The sequence below is a fragment of the Mustela nivalis genome, assembly GCF_964662115.1.
Source record: "Mustela nivalis genome assembly, chromosome: 1".
Lineage (NCBI taxonomy): Eukaryota > Metazoa > Chordata > Mammalia > Carnivora > Mustelidae > Mustela > Mustela nivalis.
Window position 1 is genome coordinate 49,412,743 of NC_139020.1, and position 19,219 is coordinate 49,431,961.

Genomic DNA, 19,219 nt, shown 5'->3' on the forward strand with positions numbered 1-19,219 from the left:
AAGTCCAGGTGGCTGTCAAGCACTTGCTCACTATTGGTGACAACAGGAATCAGCAAATCTATCACTGTTAAGGGAAAATAATTAAAAAAAATCATTATTAGAAATGAGGCAAGATAATTATTTACCAAGACTAATGCATTTTAAAAGGTTAAATACCTAAACAAAAATAGAAAAAATCTATTAATTTCATATTCTTTAATGGGTTGAATTTTCTCAATTGGAAGTCAGAAAATATGTGACATTAAAGATATTGATGTCTGACTAAAACTCTGAAAACAGTAATCATCTCAGGCACTTGGCAGAGTACAGATAGGAAATATGAGTTCTGGATGAACAGTCAGGATGACACTGTATTAATTGCACACATATTTTCTTTGTGAATCTTGGAACTTATTATTAACCATTACAAACCAGGTATGCTGTTTGTGAAGGAATTGAACTAAGCATGGTTTTTTTTTAAATATTTTATTTATTTATTTGATAGAGATCACAAGTAGGCAGAAACAGGCAGAGAGAAAGGGGGAAGCAGGTTCCCTGCTCAGCAGAATGCCTCATTCAGGGCTTGATTCCAGGATCCTGGGATCATGACCTGAGGCAAAGGCAGAGGCTTTAACCCACAGAGCCACCCTGGTGCCCTGACCTAAGCATGTTTTAATAGACATTTGATGCATATTTGTTAGGTACCTGGGGAAACCAGAGCTTTCAATGAGATCATAATCTACTGGGAAAGCAAATATCCACTCCCAGACATAATGTAAGCAGGTCAGTAGCCTCACAGTTAAAGGAATGCATGATAGAGTCCTTCCCCTGAGAGATGAGGGAAAGTCTCATTAAGTGGACAACTTAGATATTATTTTTCTCTTCTCAGCTCATCTCCCTTCTTCAATGCCATCATGAGTATTTCATCTACTATTATTGTTTATTAGTGATACATTGAGTATTTAGTGATTCTCAAATTTATGTTTTCTGTTCTTTGCTATACTCCAAATATTAGAATTATATTTCTGACTACCTGTTGAACATGTCTCCTCTTTTTCGTTCCTGTGTTCCTATCTCAGGGAATGACCTAGTCACCCACTAAAGCTAGAAATCTGAATATCAGTTTGACATCTATCTCTCTCTTCATGCCATCATCTGATCAATTTCTCTTAAGTTAGTCCATTAGAATGACTTCATTTCTATGGATGGGTGGTTGGATGCAATCTCCACACCAACATGGGACTCAAAGTCCTGATCCCAAGATCAAGAGTCACATGCTCCTCTGACTGAACAGCCAGGTACCCAGGAACGGTTTCATTTCTTCTTAATGGTCCCTTCCAAACAGCTCTCTCTTACAGAGGCATGGTTGTATACAACATGTAAGTGAATCTCTGTCATGTCTTTATCAGGCTGCTCTATAATTACCTAATTTTTCTGCCTCCTCTAATCAAACATGAACATCATGAAGTAAAGTAGTGTTCTTAATGCCTTTATCTTCAGAGTCTAGCAAAGAGCCTTAATATGGATACAATAAGTAGTTTTAAAAAGTTTGTTTTTGACATGAAGTAGCATATAGTTTAGATCTTGAAAATAAATAGGAACAATAGGTTCTAGCTTGTATAAAACTGATGGAATTGATTTTATCTTAAAGATTTTTATTTATTTACTCATTTCAGACAGAGAGAGAGAGAGAGAGAGAGAGAGAGCATGAACAGGGAGAGGGGCAGAGGGAAAAGCAGATGCCCAGCTGAGCAGCAAATCTAACATGGGGCTTGATTCCAGGACCCTGGGATAATGACCTAAGCCAAAGGCAGATGCTTAACAGACTGTGCCACACTGGTTCACCACTGATTTTGTCTTAAACTCCTGTGCACCCTGTCTTTTTTTTTTTTTTTTTTAATGCATTGACCCCAGAGTTACTGATTTTCATGTGAAGATTTTTCTATTTTCAGACAGTGGAAGAATATTTTTGAGCCACTGCTCTGTGGGGCTGAGTAATAGCCTACAGTTCAAATTTTTTGAGGTGTCACCATGTTTGTATCAGAATATGTGTATGCAGATTATTTGAGTAATGTATTGCTCGGTGCTCTTATTATGCTTGGTAATAATTAGAGAATGTTAGAATAAATATGCTGATGTTAATGAAAGTAAATGTAGATCTCAAAGTTAACAGTATTGAGATGAGATGAAGATCAGTCAGTCTATCAAAAGCTGGGGATCTTTAGTCTCATCTGGATGCCATTGGATTTAAGTTAGTTGAGTGTGGAATTGTTGAGGAAAAAGAAGAAAGTTAGATATACTTGTTAGATATATGAATGATATGTTGCAAATATATTGTCAGTAATTGTGTCTAAAGGGAAATTATAGTTAGGTGTTGTAGGAATTGAACTTTATTGGGAATGAAGAAACAGAATGAGGTTTTTATTCATATATATAGAATTAGATTCATCCCTTCTTTATACCCATTTATATGGTAATAATACTCTAAGAGCTCTAAGTTTGGACACTTTTTTTCTCTATGTGGTGAGATAGATGGTTGATAGTGTGACAGGATATTTAAAATTTGCATAATTTAAGAAAGTTGAGACAAACTCATGGCCCAATTGATTGGAGAGGGAAGTACAGAGCATTTCTTTATTTTTACCTGAATTTGATTTAATACTGTATTTTTTTTTTATTATTCTTATGAAAAACTTTAGCCTGGTTAAAATATCAGAGGTGGGGACTGGAGTAGTGCATTTGGTTGGGCATCTGACTCATGGTTTTGGCTGAAGTTATGACCTTGGGGTTGTGGAATGGAGTCCCACCTTAGACTCAGTCCTCAGTCTGCTTAACGACTCTATTCCCCTTTTCCTATGCCTCTCCCCACTGTTCTCTCTCTCTCTCTCTCAAATAAGTAAACAACTCTTTAAAAATATCAGGGGCAAAATAGCTATTCTGTCAGTATAACCCCACATAAACCATGCAAGCTGACTTATCGTAAACATGCTTAGTATCTTTAAATACAAAACACTAGGAGTAAAAAAAAATCTAAAGGTATTTATTCATTGATCTTGTTTTTAACTTGCACTCATTGAGTTGTTTAATACTCAAGTGTTGTTTAAAAGAATATAGCAATTCTGGCCGGAGATTGGACGATAAAAACGTTGAAGAAATTTAGTTGTCGAGAGCAACTGTTACTCACGAACTCTGAAAGAAAACTTCTCTTATTTTGGCAGAAATTGCCCTTTGGCAACTTAAAGTATCTTTTCTCCCACCTCAAAGCCTCACAAATGGAAAAGTTGTGCTGAATGGATGTCTTTAGTATCTACAACTAGTGGAAAACGTGTTTCTCAGAAGTGGTGGTGTAAAGTCTTTAGAAAACTAGGTTAGGATGGATTTGAACAGAGCTCTTTTCTTCTACTGCAAAAAGCCTTTAGCTTGTTATCGTATCTCCTAGTGGGATCAGCTTGTAGCAAATTCAGTTCCATTTCAGGCATTACAAGTCTTCAGTTAAACGCAGAAAACTGAAGAGAGCTCTACATCTGGACAGAGCAATCTTTGCCATTTTATTAAGCTATTCTAAGTATCCACTAATTCCTCTCAAACAAAGGTGACGACGCTGAAGTCTAAGTTGGTTTAAATTGAGGGGAATAATATTTCTCCTTTGTAACATATTTAATGATATGTATTCACTTCGATGAATTTGTGATACTCTAAATAATGCAGTGGTACAATTCTCTATTCCACTGGACAGAAAGAGAATTCGTAGTAAACTCACTGGTAGTTAAGAATTTGATCTGACATTGAGGAAGACATTTTGTTACCTTACAGAGACCATTTTTTAAGAAACAGCTTCCTGTGATTTTGCCAGTGTGTTTGTCACTTGCCTCCTTTTCTGCTATTTCCTTCTTTTTATTTTAAATTCTACTGAAAACAGAACCATCCAGTTCTCTATATGTCAATATGTCAAGCCTGGACATATTTCACACTTATGTCATTATTCACACTCCCCTTTGTGTTATAAAATTTCTACTCCTTTAAATCTCCAATTTACTGATGCTTCAAAACTCAGGTCACGGACATCTTCTCCAAGAGACTGTTCCTAACTAGATCATCTGGGTAGGGTTCATTCTTGGTACCACCCCAAAGCTCTCTGCCTAATCTTTCTGTCAAACTGGGCACCTTTTACAGACTATGATGTGCTGGAGAACAAGTACCACTACTTTGTAAATCCTCTTTGCAGTCTAGTGTTCCAATATTTCATGCAGTTAATTATTTAATTAAATATTCACATCAATGAATATTATAGCATCCTCCTTTCTGGGACTTTCAGTTTATATAGAAGACAACTAGACAAATACATATATGATTCTAGGGCAATATGACAGCATAATGCAGTGGCATAATTTAGATTTGGGATCAGGGAAGTCTTTGGGGAAAGGACAAGAAATTTGAGACCTGAAGATTGAATAGGAGTTAAGCAGACAAAGACTTGGGGGGAGGAAGAACATCCTAAACAGAGAAAAGAGCACTGATCAAAGGACTTGTACGAATCTGTATTAGGCTTTTCAAAGTACTCACAGCAATTTAGGAATAATTTATATAAAATAATATTACATATTTGTAGTGATTTTAAGGGTACAGCTTGCGATTTTGACAGGTATATGCAGTCGTGTAACTACTACTCAGATCAAGGCAAAGAACATTTTTATCATCCCACAAATTTTCCTTGATTCCCCTATTCCAGACAGTTCCACCCCTGGAGGTAACAGCTCTTCAGCTTTTCATCACTCAATGTGATGCTTTCAAAGAGCTAAAGAAAGTTCAGTGGGAATGGTAGAGCGATGTGAATGCAGAGGTAAGATGATGGCAGATCATGGAGCGTCTTGAGGACCTGCTTCAAGATTTGGAATTCTGGCACAAGTGAAATGGATAGGTTAAAGACCTGAGCAGAGCTGAAATGATTGCATTAATCTATTAATAGCTATACTAATTAGAGAAGGTTAAGTGTGGAAATAAAGGAATCAAGTAGGAAGCTAACATAATACTCTAGGGTAAGAGATAATGGTGGCATGAGTCAATGAATAGCATGTAGATAGAGAATAATCGATAGATATAAGATCTTATTTTGAGTTTGTAGACCCTCAAACATTTATTAAAATGAACTCTATTATTTTAGTAAAGAGCATTATTAAAAGTTATGGTTGCATTTAAACAGCTAATGTCGCTGAAAGTTAATAGAGATATTTTCCCAATTTTAAGTAGTATGTATTATTTCCTGTATACTTCATAATGAATTATACCTACAAAGGGAATATTGCTTGGAGTTTTCTTGGATAATTAGCCTAATATTTGCCTTTGGCCAAGAAATAGATTTTCCATCTTTCTCTTCATCTTTAACCATGAAAAATATTTTCTTTCTTTTTGTAATGAGTTTAAAATCACAGCCAGACAGAAATTTTCATTTTTACTTATTCACATTCTCAAAATATGACTCAGTTTTCCAGCAAAAACCAGTCTGGGGAATGAGTACTCCAAAGAAATACGCTGTTGAACACTTAACCCTTAGATTACCTTTGAGATATTTAAGCCAATAATACTATGCCAAAAACCCTTGAGTGACATTTATGTATTACTTAGGTGAACATCATCTCATTTACTAAAAATACCTTTTAGTTTGCTTGTTTTTCCTTTTTTGAGCAAAGTAAGTTTACTTCCCCAAATAGCTTAGTCAGTTTTTGTTTTGTTTGTGTCCACATTTTGAAAACCTGATGCTTTTTTTGGATACCTTAAGTGGTAAAATGGAGTGTTAGAAAGTGGTAAGGTTATTGTCTTAATTTCCTAAGGCTTCCAAAACAGAATGCCACAAAAGGGTGACTTGAAACAAGAGTAATTTATTGTCTTGGGGTTCTAGAGGCTAGAAGTTGAAAATCCAGGTGTCTGCAGGGCCACGTTCACTCTGACACTCTGGATAGAATCCTTCCTTGGCCCCTCCTAGCTTTTGGTGGTTTGCCAGCAAGCTTTGGCATTCTTTGGCTTATAGATGCATCCCTCCAATTCTGTGTCTTCACATGGCATCCTTCCTGTGTCCATCTCTTCACATGGCATTCCTTTTTTAAGGACACAAGTCATTTTGGATTAGAGACCCACCCTATTTCAGTGTGACTTCATCTAACCTAATTTTATCTGCAATGACTCAATTTGCAAGTAAGATCATGTTATGACAGACTGAGGGTTAGGACTATAGTGTATCTTTTTTATGATGGGGGAGGGACATGATTCAACTTAAAACAGTTACCAAAAACAATAAATGTAAAAGCTTCTGCCACTGGGGAATTGCCTCCCAACCCACCTCTCCATTTGCTACATATATTTTCTTCATCATATGAAGAAATATAACTAAATAGAGATATGAAAAACTTGTGTGTGTGCCTATGCTCACCTCTGTAGACCTAGAGTGGATCCCATCACTGATAACTCATGGCATAGTCATGGAAACTGTGATAATTGTGTTTTAAATTTCCATGTCTCGTTCATTCCTTTTATTTTGGCATAGTCATTGGCAAAATTTCTTAGAGCAAGTTATGCATTTTTTTTTCTTTGTAGTATCAGCACATTTGTTCTCATTCCTTTCTCTCTAGAGTAATTTAATACAGGCAAAATAAAATGGGATTCTGACGGACAGCTTTTGTTTCTCCATCCTGGGTATGGTGGGTTACAAAACACCTAAACACTCAGCAATATGGCTCACAATGGATTTTAACTTCTTCCTTACACTTGGAAAGATGCATCATTTGTAGTGAATCTCACTACTCTGGACAGGCTATCTGAATAATTCAGTTACTCTAGCTCTGAATTTTCTCTGTAACTTGATTTTTTTTCCACTTGATTCTCTAATCATTCTGTAATACTCAACTGACATTTAATGCACATCCACTCTATACCAGACACAAAGCAACAGAGGTATTTTCTAACTCCTAAATTACTATATCTAAGACTATTCTTCCTGGCTACTTTTCTTAACTTTCACATTGGATTATGGTATATTCAACTATAGGAATCAGTTATAACAGACTGAAGGGATGAGTAAATACATTAGAGGAGGTTAAAGTTATTCTTCTACCCTGTACTGTGCTTTTGTGACTAATGTTTACTTTTTATATATTTTTATTTCAGCTGAAAGAGACATCAATGTCTATTGTGGGGTGCAAACCATTACAATGAAGATTAATTTTTGCACTGTACTTTTCTCGGGTTATTCTGAAACTGATCTGGCCCTGAATGGAAGGCATGGGGACTCCCACTGCAGGGGCTTCATCAACAACAACACCTTTCCTGCAGTCGTCATTTTCATCATCAATCTTAGCACCTTGGAGGGCTGTGGAAACAGCTTAGTGGTAAGAAGAGTGTGAAATTATGTGCTAGGTTTGGGGTCACGACAAAAGGTCTCCCCATTTCATGAAATAATCAGAAGCCCAATCTATCTTTCAAGAAAAAATTTCCAATAAAACTAAACAAATCATGTCCTTTGCCTGTTGAGGCTTCAGACATACAATTGTATTTCCCAGTAATGGTTCTGTTTGTTGTTGGTGAGAGTTGAGGGGTGTGAGATCAGCTGTGCTGTTCTAAACAACATTTTTGGTGTGAGTGACATTGTTGAAGATTTCCCTACATTTTATCATTAGCTATGCTTTTCATGCTTTTTTATGGAACTATTTTATACAAAAACCGTTTTTTTTTTTTTTTTTCTGGTGAGTTTGGCAATGAGTCTCTTGGCCCCTTGCTTCTAGGGACCTTATTCAGAAAGAAAGATGAAATACAGAATGGGAAGCTCAGAATCGTCTAGGTCCATGTTTACCATGGGACGATCTATAGCAGTATTTAGTGAAAGAGGACTGTCAGCATTTTCAGTGGGATATTCTTCATCGTGTGGGACTGTCCTTTGAATTTCCAAATGTTTTTCATATCTAATCTTACTCATGAAATCCCAGTATATTGTTCAAAAAGAGAAATCTCTCTAGTCATTGTAAAAATCAAAATACTGCTTCAAATATTCCCACCCTGAATGAGAACCACTAGTCTATGCTATTCATTTATTTGTACTTGCACTGACCACCAATAAATAAATAAATAGATAGATAGATAGATAGAAAGAAAGAGAAGGAAAAGAAAAAGAAAAGAAACTGAGTGAGGAATTAAAATTAATCGAAGTATAAATATTGTGATTTGAGGGGTGTTATACTGAAATTCATTGAATATTATTTTTCATTTTGCTTGTTTAAATATAATCTTCTTGGTAAATCCTAGCACAGACAAAAAGGAGATACAGTGAGCATGACCACTTAGCCCAGTGTATGAGGAGAAACTGGCTTTTCCTCTTCATAAATTATTGTTTGGGATTAAAGGGGAAGGCTTAATTTCTCTAAGGCAGGTTTTCTAAGACCTGATGGGAGAAGGGAGACAGGAAAGGGATTTCTTTGATCTCCTTCCTCATTTTCCCTCAGAGGCCAGTTAGAATATTGTGCCCATAACCATTTTCAAGCCCTCACCGTGAGTATTGTTGACTCTTTTTATTAAAAACATTTATTCATCTCTCTGAGTTGTGCACAGAGAGGTTATGAGATGGGCCCGAGAGAGAGTGACGCAGGCTGATTATTACATGTCTGTGTTTCCTTGTCGAGGGAAGAGCCCACATGGAAAGCCAAGGTCTCCCTCCTCCCACCATATTGGGGTCTCTCGTTCGGGCTGCTTTCTTCTCTGGATTTAAGTCTTGCCAAGCTGCCAAGAAAATAGTTCAGGAGAAATTCCAGGCAAATCATCTGGGTGTGTGTGTGTGTGTGTATGTATGAACGTGCATGTGTGCACATTGGTACGCACATGTGCTATTTACCTTTTTTTAAAGCTGAATAACTTGGGTATAAAAATTACTACGTATGTGTGTGTGTGTTTTGTTTGTTTTGTTTTCACAGAATTGGTATGTTTAGTTAGCCAGTCAGGAAGGTGTGAGAGGAGGGGAAGATTTGCTTATTTTTTCATTTTTGCCCTGGATGTCCCAGCTTTGGAATCTGTTCCAACGATAATCCTACATGGGAAAAATTAAGTAGACTATTACATCACTGAATTAGAATTAAAAAAAAAAAAAAGTTTTCATTTATAACGATTCTGGCTCTGTTCATGAATCAGCTTGATGATTGCCTTGGCTTTGTCCATGAACTTCTAAGTTCATGCATAAGGTTTATTCTATTGTTGAAAAGTAAGTATTAACAAGTTTCCATAATATCTGCTACAAGTATTCATGAGTGTCATACTGTCTTTGACATACTGGGGGAAGCTGTATTGCTCTACGATGTTACAAAAATCAAGAACATTATTGATTATTCCTAAAATGGTGTTTCTTACATTTTAGTGGGATTGAAGAATCCAATGAAAGCTAATCAGTCCCAGGAAAATATGCATATGGACAATATTTTAATATAACTTCTGGGAGTTCATGATCCCCCTGAAACCTATCTATGAATAATTGCCCTGGAAAGAGATGAGAGTCTCCATGTATGTACTACAGATGAAGGCCCACAGATTGACCCTCAGAAAATTTGTGACCTTACTTCATTTGTTCAGAATTCACTGTGTGATGTTGACCATGCAAAGGCAATAAGACTAAGAGGACTCCCTACCCACGAAGGGTTCTGATTCGGTGAAGGGGACTTCCAGTTCATGCACCATAGCTGCTCCTGTGATGGAGATAGGGAGCTTTCCTAGGGAAGATGAGATCAAGGGGAGAAGCAGGATACATCATGGTGAAGTGGGAAAGAAGAAGGCAGAGGGAACATGTGCGGCTAGGGTGTTATTTTTATTACTACTATTTTTAAAGATTTTATTTATTTGTCAGAGAGAGAGAGCATAAACAGCTGTTGTAGGCAGAGGGAGAAGCAGACTTCCCACTGACAAAGAAGCCCACTGGGGAATTTGATCCTGGGACCATGGGATCATGACCTGAGCCCAAGGCAGATGCTCAACTGACTGCGCCACCCAAGTATTCCAGTGGCTGGGTCATTATTAGCCAAGAGTTTAAGTCTGGAGACATGAAACCAAAATGGTAAACAACATCAGATTAACAGGGATTTTTTAAGGCAGGCCACAGAATTTGGACCTTACTCATGAACATTTTCGAATTACTTGCTGTAGCCCTCTGAACATGTAATCTCTCTCCTTTCTTATTTGTGAAATATGAATAAAGTGTCTTTGGTGAATATGGAGTTTCGTTTAGTTAAAAGACATATATAATCACTTACAAATAGCATTTTGTGTATATAATCTCAAAACCATGGCATGTTGTAGTTGAAAAAGACCCTAGGAATGATCTGATCTAATGTTTTATTTTGCAAATGAAATACCTAGATTTACATATAGCTATTTAATCATTAAACTTGATCTACTGTTTTAATAGGTATCCACAATTCCAGGAGTCAGTGCTTATGGAAATGCAACTTCAGTCCAAATAGGAAATATTTCAGGATACATTGATACTCCAGACCCACCAACAATCATCAGCTATCTACCTGGGCTTCTCTACAAATTTAGTTGTAGTTACCCACTAGAGTACCTGGTTAATAACACCCAGCTTGCCTCGTAAGTTCACATTCTATCCTTGTTTTCACATTCTATCTACCTATAGGACCTTGCCATGACCCATATCAACAGATCAAATATATCTATTTCTCCCCAATTTAAAACTGGTTCAAACTGGCCAGATGTCTGCCTGGGGGTTCTCCTCATGCCCTTCGGAATCATCCAAGCAGCTAAGAACTCTGGATGCTGATGCAGTTCCAGAGGACTGTCCTGTTTCCGGGGCGTAGAACAGTTACTGCATGTTGGGTCCTGCTTGGCTTCAGTCTCTGCCATAAGCTCTCACTGTTGGACTCTCCTGCCTCAGAATGTGGGACTGCACGCCCTTGCTGGAGTGTCAGCTGCACAGGTGCTGATGGCTCCCAAAGAGAGGTGATATCACTCAGAGCCAAAGGGCTTCAGAGGTGGATGGAGCTCATAGCCTTTTACTTATAGTCATGCATTCATTCATTTTTCCCAAAGCACATACTCCAAGACAAGGTTATGTTCACAGTACTGCATAGCCCCCTGGATTTGTCAGATTTGTCACAACTTTGACAAAATGGGGTAATTGAGTGAAAACTTTCTCTCCTCAGATCTAGCGTTTGCTTTCACAAAGGTGTAGTGATTGTTTAATCTTAGTCATCAGGGAGTGTGGAGGCCACATTCTCTTTCATTTAAAAAAAATGATCACAGCTGGTTTTAGTGGCACAACGATGACAAATAACTTGGTGAAAAGCAAGACTTGGAAAAGCAAGAAAAGAAAGGCTTTGAGTCAAAAAGATACAGGTGTAGAGGGAAGTGAGTCATTAGGGTGTCAAAGACTTAATCTGCTCCCTTGTTCTTCCCCAGTAAACACATTCCCAAGCTGCAGTGCGCCTGGAAAGTCATTCATTCATTCAATAAATATTTATTACACTTCTACCATGTGCCATGCAGTGTTCTAGCAGTGAACAAAGTAAAACAAAATCCCTGATCTCCTGAAACTTCTCTGGGGATTGATGAAAATGTGATTGTATCAGATTCAAGTTATATGGGAATGACATTTTTCTTTAAAAAGTCCCATATATGCAATGCAAAATGCAAAGATGCCTTTGTAAATGAAAAGATCATAAAGAACAGTCTGTCTTTATTTGGTCTCTCTGGCTTTTTGATTATTTATCTGTTCAGTGATTTAAATAGTGTACCTAGTCCAGGCCTAGTTAAAAGTATGTCACGCTTACTCGAGAGTTTAAGTGCCTTAAATCCAACATTAATGTATAACTGAAACTTCTAATTTAAAAACTCATCAGTGCTTTCCTTTCTCTAAATCTGTTTTAGGTCCTCAGCTGCTATTTCTGTGAGAGAGAACAATGGTACGTTTGTCAGCACTTTGAACCTGCTCCTTTATAATGTAAGTTGATGGGTGAAGGATGTTATGTTCCCTCTCACTGTTCTGAGGAGCCATTTATGCGGAAGGGTCTTATATCAAAATCTACAAAAGCCACATTAACCCTGTTTTACTTTGGTAACATTTATTCATCTTTACTAGAGTTTTTGTATAGCTTAGTGATAAAGGTATACTAAAAACTGCATTACTTTCTAAAAGTTGATAAATGACTTCGATTTTATTTTGTAAATGTGATTTTACATAGTTACTCCAAGTGTCTATCTATATTTATATGTATGTATTTAATTTGTGTGCCTGTGTATGTAGCCGTGGTCAGGGTCAAGATTTTGAAAGTAGTATTATTATGATAAAAAGATAGGAAAAATCCAAATGATATTTTTCCTGGTGATGAATGTGTTAATATTTTCAGTGTGGGATTTGGCTGATGACAATTCTGTCACATTTGAAATAACTTGGGTTGACTACATAGTATTGTCTAAACTCTTGTCATGTAAATATAGACAGTGGCAGCAAAACGTGAAAAATACACTATGGATTTCTATTTATAACTCTAACATTAATCCCCCAAATGATATTTTCATGTTGATTAAAAATTTTTATTCATACATTTTAAATGCCTGATTTAAATATCAATTTTTCAATCTATCAACCAACATTTTTGTAAATTATGAATCTGATTTTTACATTATTATTCATGTCATCATGGCACTGAGTTATAATTCATGCAACTGATTTAAAAGTCAGTGCTTTATACTTTGAATATAATGAGCTATAAATATTGTAGTAGGACATTTTCCAAAGGCATTTAAAAAAATCATGTTTATAAGTTTGTAGTCTGACACCACCGAGTTCTAAACAACAAATTAAAATGTGTTGGAATGAAGATTGCCTTTCTGTCATTTCCCAACTTCCCTCTGCAAGGAGAAACTGCCAAGTTACTTGGTTCCACAATACTCAGCAAATATGTGCCAATATTCATTCCCAATATGGTCAGATATTTATTTTTGTTTTGAGCAATATTTTTTAAACTGGAAAATTCCTCTCTGTTGATTTATATGTGTAAGCTCCTTGGGGTAGAATTGAGGTGACTGGTTTGGATTCAGTATTACTTGTTATATTTAAGTGAAACAAAGATGAAACTTCCTGATCCTAAAAAAAGTAAAAAAATTTACCCAGATGGTGTTTATTGACACCATTATTTTTTGTGAAATTAAACTATTCTCTTACTAGTAAAGCAGAAAATAAAAATTTAGAAGTGTGGAATTTGGGGAGAGCTTTGCTGTGTGAGTCTTTTCTTTATCATTAGAAATAGTAATCTCCTGTTGCTAACTAGATATAATCCTTCAAAACTTTCTAGAATCTTAATGCTAAATTAAGATGCTAAATGAAAGCCTATAATTTGGTGATAACCTTAAGGTTTAAATTCTGTGGTAAAAAGGTAACCAATTGTTTGATATCAGACTATAAATAAAACAGATAGTGTCAAAACACATCCCACTTTTTTTTTTTTTTTTTGATGTGTCATGCTTTTTATTTCATAAGACTCAACATCCTGAAAGCTCTGATGGGAACAGATTCTAAAAATGTAATTCAGGGAATGCCTGAGTGGCTCAGTTGGTTAAGCATCTGCTTTTGGCTCAGTGCATGATGCTACCTTGCTTCTCCCTCTTCCCATTCCCTACCTCCCCTCCCCACCCTGTTCTCACTTGCTCTTGCTCTCTCTCAAATAAATAAAATCTTTTAAAAAATAGAATTCAGAAAACAGGATAAATGCATCTCATTTTTAACCAGTTTGCAATAAAGTTGCCATTAATGGTTGAATTAAAAAATTAAATTGAATTTTGAAAGTTATTTACTAAATAATTATATAATGAAATTTGGCCATTTTTCCACAAAGTATTTTTTTAATTAACAGACAATTTTTAGAGCAGTTTTAGGTGTACAGAAAAACTGATCTGAAAATACAGAGATCCCACAGATGTCCTGTGCTTATGCACAATTTCCTCTATTACTTACACCTTGAATTTTGGGGTCTATTACAATTGATGAGCTCATACTGATATATTAACTGAAGTCCATAGCTTATATTTGGTTTCACACTTCATGAATATTTTTGTAGATTTTGACAAATGCTGATGACTTGGATCCATCATTACTGTATCACACAGAAGAGTTTCATGGCTCTAAACTACTTTTTTAACATGGCATGGATGAAATATTTTGTCATGATACAGGATATTACCAAACTAGTAATTTATGCAAGCTTCCAGCTTTAAAATAAATAAGTCACAAAGGTGAAAAGCAAAGTCTAGGGAATATAGTCAGTTGTATTGTAATAACAAGGACAAAAACCTAGTAATTTACACCAGAAAAAAATTGATTTCCTTTCACTAATTGACCCAAATCATACTTATTATTTGGAACACTAACATTTAGCTATCCATATGTAATTTCATTATAGCATTTCAAAACGAGTATTATGTTATAACCATTAGTGGCCATATCTTCCTATTTTACATGCAGAGTTTTTGATTTTTAACCCATAGCAATGGGTTATGAAAAGTTATGAAAGCATGAAGAATTATATACCTACTATTCTCATTCTTTGGAAACGAGAAGTTGTGCCTAGTCTGGTTTCATGTAATTGTTTAAGTATTCTAGAAGTCAGTAAATATACTTAGGAAAATTTTATTTATAAAAAAGATAACTTTTATTGACTACGCAATTTCCATATATGTGGATTATTTCAAGTTGAACTGTGGCCTTATTTATGTGTAATATTAATATATAGGTTTTCTCCACTGTGGAAATGGAAAGTGAAGATGACTTTGTGCCTAAATATTAGTGTCTTCTGAGAAAATACAGAAAGAGTAAATCTGAAATAGTACTACATTAACTATGAATGTTTCTTAATAGTCGAAGAAAAAATATAAAATAAATATAATTGACTTTAGGGACAATATTATACTAACAAGAATAAAAAAGCAACTATAAAAACAAAGGAGGAAAAAAATACCCTTAGAAGCAACTTTAGGAGGAAAAAATGTGATAATTCATTGGTTAAACCACAGCTGAGTCTCACCATTTGCAAATGATTTAGCAGTATGATATTTGTAAATAAGCAAACATTCTTCTGGCCCCTGCTAATGCCCTGTTGATGCAAGAATCAGATCTGTATACTTAATGAAGTGTGGAATACTTGGAGAAGTTTGCAAAGGGAGCTGGAAAATAAATAAAAATACTACCTATTAGAAATGGTTTGAGGAGCTATTATCATTTATCACAGAAATAGAGAAAATAAGTACAGCATATAATCCCTCATTTATATGATTTTATTTGGGAATGAAATGTTCCATACAAGTGCAACTTTTTCAAAAGTAAAGTGTCCAAACCATAATTTTAAAAATTTATATTTTCAAAAATTCAAAATCTGTTGCTTTCTTCCTGTCCTTCTTGGATAGAATATGCTCTGTATTTTGCCTTTGCTTGATGTCTTTGAAATTTCATAATGAACATTAACATTTTTCCTTTGCCGCAAAATATCATTCTCTTCAGGGTTACTAAATTTGGAGGAAACAATTTGCTTGCATGCTAAATGATTTGACAGCCTACATTTTTAGAAGTTCTTTTCTTTTCTTCTTGTTTTTTTTGCATCCTACAATTTTTGTCATTAAAACTGTCACTTCTTAATTTCTAACCTATTACTTTAATACTGTAAATTGGGGAATAATATAAATAAGCTCTTGAAATTTTTTATAAAATAATGGTAGAAAGGTAGAAGTGAAATCCTGAGACACCCTTCTCTAAGTAACTGCCAAGGAATTAGGTGAAGGAACTCCGTGGCATGCATTTTGGCAACTTACAGGACATGTTGGTCTCTTTTTAGGTTTTCAAAAACATTTTGGTATTTTCAAATTGCCAGATAAGTGATTTTGGGCAAATGACACATTATCAAGAGCATAAAGACCAAAACCCTAATGGGAAAGGGCTTAAACTAAAGTGGATGTAATTTAAAGAAACTGAGTATTATCCAGTAATGTAATTTAAATAAATTAAGTATTAAATTAAATAAACTCTATGTTGACAATTGATTATTAAACAAATTAAGTATTAACCACTGATTATCAACCATTGAATGCAATTTAAATACACAGAACATTAACTACTAGATATGATAAACTATACAAACAAAAAGATTTATGCATGGAAATGAATTTGTTACTTGGATATGGTTTAAGAACAGTTCTGCTGAGAAACTAAAGGATTAACTGGATCTTTTTGGGGTTGATTCTGTATATTTATGTTGATTCTCCCCCTTTTTATATGATATCATTGTTTTAAGTGGCAAATGTGCTGTTTGAAAGACAATGACAGATTAATTGCTCATTTTTTTTCATCATTAGGATTCAACCTACAGCCAGCAGTTAATTATCCCAAGTATAGGATTACCTTTGAAAACCAAAGTATTTGCAGCTGTACAAGCCACTAATCTGGATGGCAGGTATTTTCAAACTCTTTTCTTTTTTTCTGTTGGTTAAAACATTTTGACCACATAAAGCTTAATGAATCATAAAGTTAGCTCATTCATTTTTAATTTAAAAAATACTGTCATTGCCACACCATTTAGGAATGCTAATAAATAGAAATAATAAATTACAAAGATTAAGGGGTGACACTTATTTTGTGTCATCAATTGGAAAATAAGAAGTCTTCCCATAAAGAAGGAGGGAGAATTACTGGAAGAGGGAATGAGCAGATCTTCTGGGATACCACAATGTTCTAGTCTTTCATCTGAAAGACGATGAATCAGATGCAGTCATTTTGTGACTGCATGATTTGTGCACTTTTCTATGTGTATGTTACTATTCAATACAAATGTATTTAAAAAGAAAACAACACAAAGAACTCTCCCCATAATGATCTGGGCCAAAATTATATAATATGACCCTCAGAAACATCTCCATAAGAAACCCAAAGTCAATCGAGTTTCATATGATTGACTTTCTTATGACCATGTTTTAGACAATCCAGAATGATCAAAATTGAAAGGGAATTCAAAAGCTGAAGATCCAATCCAATATTCTTATAAAGATCCAATCACGTATTATTATATAAACTTGGCATCCTGAAGGGTATTCTCCAGTGTACTCTGGAAATTTAATTCTTCTTTACCTTCTCCCTTTCTTTCTTTGTATTGTTTTTCTTGGATATATATGATTCTTTAAAATTATCTTATCAAATGCAGGAATTAAAAAGAATTATTGGCATTTACTTCCCATAGACTAGTCATTTTAATAACACCAGAGTTGGAATGAAATAATGTATAAATCTAGGCACAGTATGGCCTGTGGAGGAAGGCTGTGTATTTGCCTCATGGTTTTCTTTTACCTAAAACAGTGTCTGTTATGGACTTCCACTGTCACCACCACTGATTCTGGCATAATTTTCAGTGTATAATTTATGTACCAAACTTCTTGCTGTATGTGGTATTATAATATCTTCTGTCATTTGTTAAAGATAGTAACTTCTGGAAACAAAAGGCTATTGTTCAGAGTGAACATAAAAGCATCTCTGTAGCTCACTTTTGGCTTCTGTTTCTCCGGACTTTGAACAGCTGTCTTGTACACAATTTTTGTGTGTGTTTGTGTGATATTAGCCTTAAACCCACTTGATGTAGGATGGCAATTTGCTGGATATTTTTAAACACCTCAAGCTTAGGAGAATATTCTAAAACAAGAAACCTCTGAAATAACTAATGAGACTATATTTTTATCCTGTGGGGGAAAGATATTTGTCAATATTTACTTCCGTTGTATTAGTAACTAATACCCAAAAGGAGATTCTGAATCATGATTATGTTTTCCTCATTGTGTAGATGGAATGTCTTAATGGATTATTGCTACACAACACCATCAGGGAACCCAAATGATGATATTCGATATGATCTCTTCCTTAGGTAAGTCTTGTATTGATAACAAAGACCCATTGAAATGAAAACTCCAAGTTAGATAAACAAATTGTAGGGTACTTCTATAGCTTTTAAATTTAAAGTTTTACATTGTGAGCTTTTAGTCCTTACAAAGCCAGAAGTATAAAAGTTGAGAAGAGTTTTCAAGACAAAATGCTGATAAAGCTACTGCTGAATGAGAATTCCAAGTAAGTTAGGCCCATCACAGATATTTTATTCATGTTTAGGACATATGGGAATATTTCACTGTCTTAGAAAAAGCATGGTTAGGATATTATTGGCAATCAAAGAAGGGCAGTAGGAAGTACTATTTATTTGCAGCTAGATAGTCTCGTCGTCCGTCAGAGAGAGTAAAATTAAAGTAATGATCTAGATAATTTAGACCCTAAAATTCTTTTCTTCATTTATCAGTATTTAATATGAAAGTATGATATAGCTTGCTACTCCTTTTTTATCAGAGCCAATAACTTCAACTTCATTCCCCAATAGACAATGATAGAGTGAATGTAATCTACATTTGGGGAGAGGGGACATTGATCATAAAAGCATTCAATCATCCAAGTTTCCTTTCAGCATTTTTATCTGACAGGAGAGCAGACTTGAGAGTCAAGCAATGGCTTCTAATCATGCTTATAAAATGCGGTTGGCTCAGATCACAGCTACTTATTGACACATGATGGGAATAATATGATGGGAAACCAAAAAAATATGCTTTGTTGGCTAATCAAGGTTAAGATGATGGTCAGAGGCTAGGTCAAACTGACACTCTTATATCCTATTGCTGGAAGTGTTAATTTGGGAAACATTTTTGGGAAAAAAAATGTTGGTATATATCAAAAACCTTAAAACATTCCATATTCTTTGATGTTACATCCACAAATTTGGAAGCATATTCAAAAATGTTTATGATTTTCTGGTCTATACTTAAAATACTAAAACTTGGGGGGCAAACTGGATGTTCACCAATGAGGAAATGGCTAGGTGAATTAGGGAACACTAGTAATTTGGGAGCTTGCACAGCACTAAATTTTATAAAGTTATTTATAAAACAGAAAAAAAATTGATTCTATTTTATCTTCTACCTTTCTGTCTTCTTGGTATTTTTAATCCTTGGAAATATGTGATTCTTTAAAATTTAAATGATCTGAAATGTGAAGTGAAAGAATCAGTGTATATAATTGTATGTACAATGAACCTCATTTACATAATATATGATAGAAAAGACTGTAAGGAAATACATCAACAGGTTGACCTTGATTACTTATGCATGGTAGGATTATGAATCATTTTGTTTT

The 19,219-nt window shown here is 35.0% G+C and overlaps 1 protein-coding gene across 11 annotated transcripts in view; it reads left to right on the forward strand.

The window, feature by feature from the left end:
* Positions 1–19,219, forward strand: part of ZPLD1 (zona pellucida like domain containing 1) — a 392,412-nt gene that overhangs the window by 353,276 nt on the left and 19,917 nt on the right. For 10 of the 11 annotated variants that reach the window (XM_082696335.1, XM_082696332.1, XM_082696341.1 and 7 more), the window contains 5 exons: positions 7,138–7,358; positions 10,409–10,590; positions 11,887–11,959; positions 16,360–16,457; positions 17,832–17,912. In XM_082696335.1, coding sequence (XP_082552461.1) covers positions 7,138–7,358; positions 10,409–10,590; positions 11,887–11,959; positions 16,360–16,457; positions 17,832–17,912 — 655 coding nt within the window. Of the gene's footprint in view, positions 1–6,610; positions 6,667–7,137; positions 7,359–10,408; positions 10,591–11,886; positions 11,960–16,359; positions 16,458–17,831; positions 17,913–19,219 lie in introns of those variants that run through there. The other variant, XM_082696333.1, reaches the window with a different exon arrangement.